The sequence below is a fragment of the Frankliniella occidentalis genome, unplaced genomic scaffold, assembly GCF_000697945.3.
Source record: "Frankliniella occidentalis isolate FOCC.00 unplaced genomic scaffold, Focc_3.1 Scaffold194, whole genome shotgun sequence".
Classification (NCBI taxonomy): domain Eukaryota; kingdom Metazoa; phylum Arthropoda; class Insecta; order Thysanoptera; family Thripidae; genus Frankliniella; species Frankliniella occidentalis.
The window spans coordinates 627,568-633,190 of record NW_026267320.1 but is presented as its reverse complement, the minus strand read 5'-3'; the positions used below and the strand labels follow the sequence as shown (position 1 = coordinate 633,190).

The following is a 5,623-nucleotide window of genomic DNA, read 5'->3' as shown; positions in this document are numbered from 1 at the left end:
AGAGGGGGGGGGTATATGAATATTCTGCAATATACCGGAGGTTGGCTGAGAGTGCGGATGGCACGTGGCAACAGCCCCCCGCGTGGGGGACAGTTGATGGACTTTGTTGAAGGCCCTGGCCGCAGGCTGGTGAGTGCTGGTGTGTCCAGCCGCCGAGCGGGCCTTCCAGCATTGGCGAGCCAGTCAGACGCACCTCCACCGCCGCATCTGAGGCCACAGAGGTCCAGACAGAGCGACAGTCCGCTCACCTCACCTCCCGTCATAACGGCTTGCTGTCTCACCCTACGGCCGTGACCCGCATGGTCAGCGAATGTGCCAGCAGGGTGTCAGCAGGGCGTGGTGCCGCGAGAGAGACCAGAGGCCATGCCGTTCTGATGGAAGCTGGAAAATTACCAATGTTTACCCGATAAACCTGAGCGGATTGCGGGAGTGCAAACCAACCCTCTTGGGCAGCAGGGGTCATGGCCCATGGCACCTGACGGGTAGAGGGGGCAGGCAAACCCGTAACACTGCAGCATCCGCTCTAATATTTCTGTAAAAACTTGTTCAAATTTTTAGTGAGATTTTAGGACTTCAGAGGAAAAACAAAGGTAGGACTCGAAGGGTTTTAATGCCTTTGCAAAGGCATTCAAAATTAGAACCCTTGCAAAAGCATTAAAACTAACCAAAGGTGTGAAAATCTAATCCCTTTGGACACTTTTGTACCTTTTCAAAGGCATAAAAATTTACACCCTAGAAAGGCATTAAGTTCTACATTTGAGTTTCCAGTGTTACTTTGAATGTTTAACCATATCTAACTTGTCTCACCGAGAGCGGAAGAAAAATCTGTAGCAAACGCATATGACAACTTCAGGGATCACCATATCACACGTAAAACTCTTATGCATTGTATTGTGAATAAACATATGCAGAATTTCATACACCCACAAGTATGCACAAATTGTTTTCTTCATTATTTACAAATTGTGCATAATCACGCACAAACTGTAAAGGTATGCATAAAATTGTGCATTATGTTATTGCTGTATAAAATTCTGCATGTTTATGCACAACACAATTTAGTGTGTAAGTGGTTGAGTCAACATTATTCACATAGTTGTAAGAACCAAAAAATATAGTTTTGAGAACTTGGTGATTGTTGTCTCAACCACGGAATGGTAGCCCGTGAGCTATCCACACGATGGTTGTCACAGCTCTCGTCACAGCTGGTTGCCAATTTTGTTTCTGTTTTAAAATCCGTTTTGGTTGCGAAGTGTACGTTAGCGCTGATGCCTTTCTTCGTGCCCCTCAGGTTGCGCTGCCGCTGCACATTCGCCGCATCCACGTGATGAACGCCCCACCGGTCGCCATCGGCGCTCTCAACAAGTGTGTGCGGCCGTTCCTCCAGGACAAGATCAACCAAAGAGTGAGTGGCGCCCGGCGCCCCCGCCCCGCGCGCGCCGTACTCGTCCCCGTGCGGCGCTATGCGGCACTATGCAGCGCGATGTGATCTCAGTTGGGGCCGAGGTGTGCCGAGGGGTGTGGAAACAGCGCGGTCATACGCAATGCACCTGCAAAACGAAGTGCCCTTTTCAACTGGATTGAGCGATTTTCAATCAAGCGTTAAGTTACACCCAGGGACGCTTGTCCTTCATTTTTTCAAAGTTCTTGGAGAACTTAAGAAAAATGTGCTTGTTTTAGTTACGAGCAGAATTTTCACAAAACAAGAACAATATTCTTAAATTCAGCAAGAATATTGGATTGGAATATCAAGAATAAGCTTCTCTGGGTCTAGTCAAGTCATATAAGACTCCTAATTGTCGGGAAACCAAAATAATTCCCGGAACTGAAGGGGGATAAATATTATTGCCGACTAAAGGAATAATGCAGTCTACTTGTTGAACTTGTACTCTTCATCCAAAATTGTTTCTTCCGAAATCTGTCCTTGTCCTCGTACTCTAACAAGCGATACTCTTATTTTATTTGTTGCTCTCTAGGGAAGGCATTGTGTTTGCACTCTATGATTCTCGTGGGGGTCTCTCACCAGAGGGAGACACGTCTAACAAAGTAGATCGTAACATCAAAACTAACGTTTCGGTAGAGTGTAAACTTCTGAAAGGGTAAGGGCGATTCAGTTGTTCTCAATATCGTTCTCAATTACAGCCCAAGGTGCATTAGTGGCCCCCGATGGTCGAACACCGGCGGGTCTTCGTCGGTAACTGGTGGCTACACCTGCAGCCGCTTGCAGCCGCCGGGAGAGAAAGGCGGCGGCAGGCTGACCAGCCGTACGGCTAGCCGTCGCCCTTGCAGAGTCCAATGCGGCGTCCGGCGTGGCATTCAGTCCACGGCGTGTCGGGACGGGGCTGGGGCTGGACGCGGCCGTCGCGACGCCCACGGTGATTTGGGTTGCCTACACTGGCCGGGGCAGCTCGACTGGAGTGAGCAAAGCGCGTGCGCCCCCTCCTCGCCTGGGAGTGGGGCGTCGAATGGGTTGCATCTCTCTAGGCGCGTGCAGTAGCACCCCTTCTCTCTCCCCCCCCCCCTGGCCCCCTTGCCACGACTCTCTTGTGATGCAGGCTAGCTGAGCGCGGGCTCGGGGCAGTAGGTGGTGAAAAGCAGCCGAGGCGAAGCGAAAACTAATCTGGGGTTCTGAGTTTCAAGCCTCTCATGTGAACCTGCCCTTGACAAGCGAAGGATAGGGGCGAGCGGAGAGAGAGAGAAAAGGGGTGGGGGGTTGGGGGAGGCCAGCCTCAGCCGCCGTCCACTAGCCAGCTAGTTGGGAGCTAGATAGTTTTACGGGACCTTAATGTGCAAGAAGCCAAAGAAGGTAGCGTCCCTCCGCCGAGTAAGCAGGGCAGGGGTCCAGGCTCCGGGCTGGTCCAACTCACCCATACCGGGCCACAAGTTGGCAAAGATCCAGCCAAAGCGGAATGATCTATTAATTTTCTTTGTGGCGACACGCACGCCAGCTCAGATACTTATTGCCAAAGATCCTAGGACACAATGTACAAAAAATAAATGGTTAAAAATGTAATTGTGTGCCTACTCTAAAAACACAAAAGTGTGAATGGTACACACTCGTAGGTGTGAGAGCACTGATAAACTAAGAGTGTAGCTGCTAGTTAAATACTTGCAAGTGTGCAACTCCGTTGTTGAGCAGTTCCTTATATTGAACTTCTCTGTGTAGGAAGTGCTCAAATGAGAAGTTGCACACTTTGCAAGTGCACACCTATCGAGTTGAACACTTGACGCCATTAGCAGACACGGGGGCACAAGTGTTTCAATTTCAAAGGAAAATTCAGAACTTTACTTGCTTAAGAGAACGGATGGGCGAAAGGACATTCACACTGGATGAACAAAGGAAGGCGGTCTTAATGACTCTTAAGGGGTATAAATTTAATACCTTTGTAAAAGCATTAAAACCCAGTGACTCCTACGTTTGTTTTACCAATGCCGACACGTGTCAGTGTGCGACAATCACACACTTTCGTTTGTAATGCATTGTTTCTGACGTTTCTGGTGTTCAGGCAAAAACCTAGGAATTGCTTATCACTTGATCCAATTCGCGGACAAGAAAGTGCTCATACTTACATGTTAAAGGGTTTGTCTGGTGCGAGAGGTTGGGTGGTAGACAACCCTTATGCAACGCTTTGCGCAACTTGGCTGTTGGCGGAACATAGAAAAACGCCTCCGCTACTCGGAGCACTATCATTATGGCGGCGCAGGGAGCAGCACCCCCTTCCCCTCGTCCTCTCCATCCCATTTCGCGCCAAAAGGAGAGCTTCGACGTGCTGACCACGCGAAGAAAACATTATACTTTATTCTGCCCCTTTTATTTGAACGGGTAAACATTTACCCAAGGCAACGTTGTAATCATATTACGCTTTTGTGTTCGCAGATCGTGACGCATGATAACCTTGAGTCGCTGTACAAATGTGTGCCCCGGGAATGCTTGCCTTCCGACCTGGGCGGCACCTTGCCGCACAACATGCGCGAATACACTCGTGAGTGCCTTGGTTATCTGAAGCTCATGGTGAATTCCTGTCCTGCTTGAATGCACTATAAAGGGACTCCTTTTCTGCAGTGATATGGGGCGACATGGCCGCAGCTGCAATGAAGTGGTTCCAGGATCGCCGTTGGATGAAAGCCGACCTGAGCAGCAAGCCAGACTGCAAGTTCAACACAGAGTTCGGCATCGACGGCTCCTTCCGAAAACTGGCTGTGGATTAATTAAGCGTTCCCATCGAGCTGTGCTTTACTGTGGAAAGTTCGATTCTTCTCCACCGACCCTTCAAAGAACTGTTAAAAGTGGGCGTTAAGAAACTGTGGAATGAATTTAGTTTGAGACCATTTTGATTTACAATACACCGATTGGGTGATGCGTTTTTATGGTTCCGCGTTCTCCTCCCCTCATGTCAGAGGGGCGTTTAACGGCCAAAAATATTCTGAAAAAATATTTCCGCATATGCGTGTTGGTAAAACAGTTAATTGTTGAATAGTAGTGTATGACTTTTTTTCAAGTATTGGAAGCTGCTTGGCGCAAAGTGCTCCTTGTGGCACTTTGATGTGATTTGAAAATGATATATACAAATTAAGAAAGGTTCCCAGATTAGAACCAAAGATAGAAAAAACCAAAGGGCCGTTTTGAAATCAAACATGCGGCTTCACAACGATGGATTATTGAAGTGTATTACTTTATGCAATTTCCCTTTCGGGCATTCACTCCACTTTTGCACTGCTGTCGCAAATCAATCATAATAATTTTTAGTTAAAGATGTCGTGAACGGCAGATATATTGTATAAGAGTTTTTTTTTGTATCACTATCGTACCTTGCACCGACTTTGCTAGAGATTGCCACCCCATTGTACGACTGCCGACAGCCAACCTGAGTGTTATGACGATCTCTCTTACTGCATGCAGGACATGCAACATTAATTCGAGTTGTCTAAAAAGAGAAGAATTACATCTGAATTTGTAGTGAGAAAAATATCTGGACTGTTAACATCAGATAGGGGAGTGACCCTTTCCCTAGATCATAAGATGTGTCCTGCACTGAACGGTACCCAGGTATTTAACTCTCTACGAATGGATGTATGTTTTGTGATGATTATGTGATGTTTATTTTACTCTCATTAAAGACAATTCCTTTTATTCGACATCTTGAGTTTTCAACTGCTCCACACCCTTTACAACCGTGGTGACACCTTCGATTTATCGGTTTTATCTTTATAAAAATCATGTGATGAATCTTTGTTTACATTTGAAGAGGGAGGCTTCAGAATAGCTATATGGCGAAAATTGGGGGTAAATTTATCACAAATACGGATTAGTGTCGGGTAAAAAGTTATCCTGGGACAAGTAACAGCACGTCAGCCCTAGTAACATAATGTTGTCGACCTACAGTCAACACGGAGTCGAAAATAGATTCCGATAATTTTGAAAATCTATGCTCTCTGAACAATCGGAATGGAAATGCAGTCGATATTTAAAACTAGAGATCATACCAATTCACGTCAAAGGTCAGTTTTCATGTAACAATGAGCCAGAAAACGATGAAAATTTTTCGGTATCTGTGTTATAGCTGTTCCAATAATCGAAAACCAATGATCGCACTAGACGGTTCTTAATCTTGAAATAATAAAA

The 5,623-nt window shown here is 46.6% G+C and overlaps 2 protein-coding genes across 2 annotated transcripts in view; both read left to right on the top strand.

The window, feature by feature from the left end:
* LOC113210836 (uncharacterized) overlaps positions 1-5,623 on the top strand; it is an 18,070-nt gene that overhangs the window by 1,184 nt on the left and 11,263 nt on the right. The gene's annotated exons all lie outside the window — the stretch shown is intronic.
* On the top strand, positions 1,292-5,136 carry LOC127750478 (uncharacterized; the record flags this gene model as incomplete). Its single annotated transcript, XM_052272196.1, is given in 3 exon segments — positions 1,292-1,405; positions 3,878-3,983; positions 4,064-5,136. Coding segments are annotated over 3 exon segments (330 nt in total). The 3' UTR covers positions 4,210-5,136.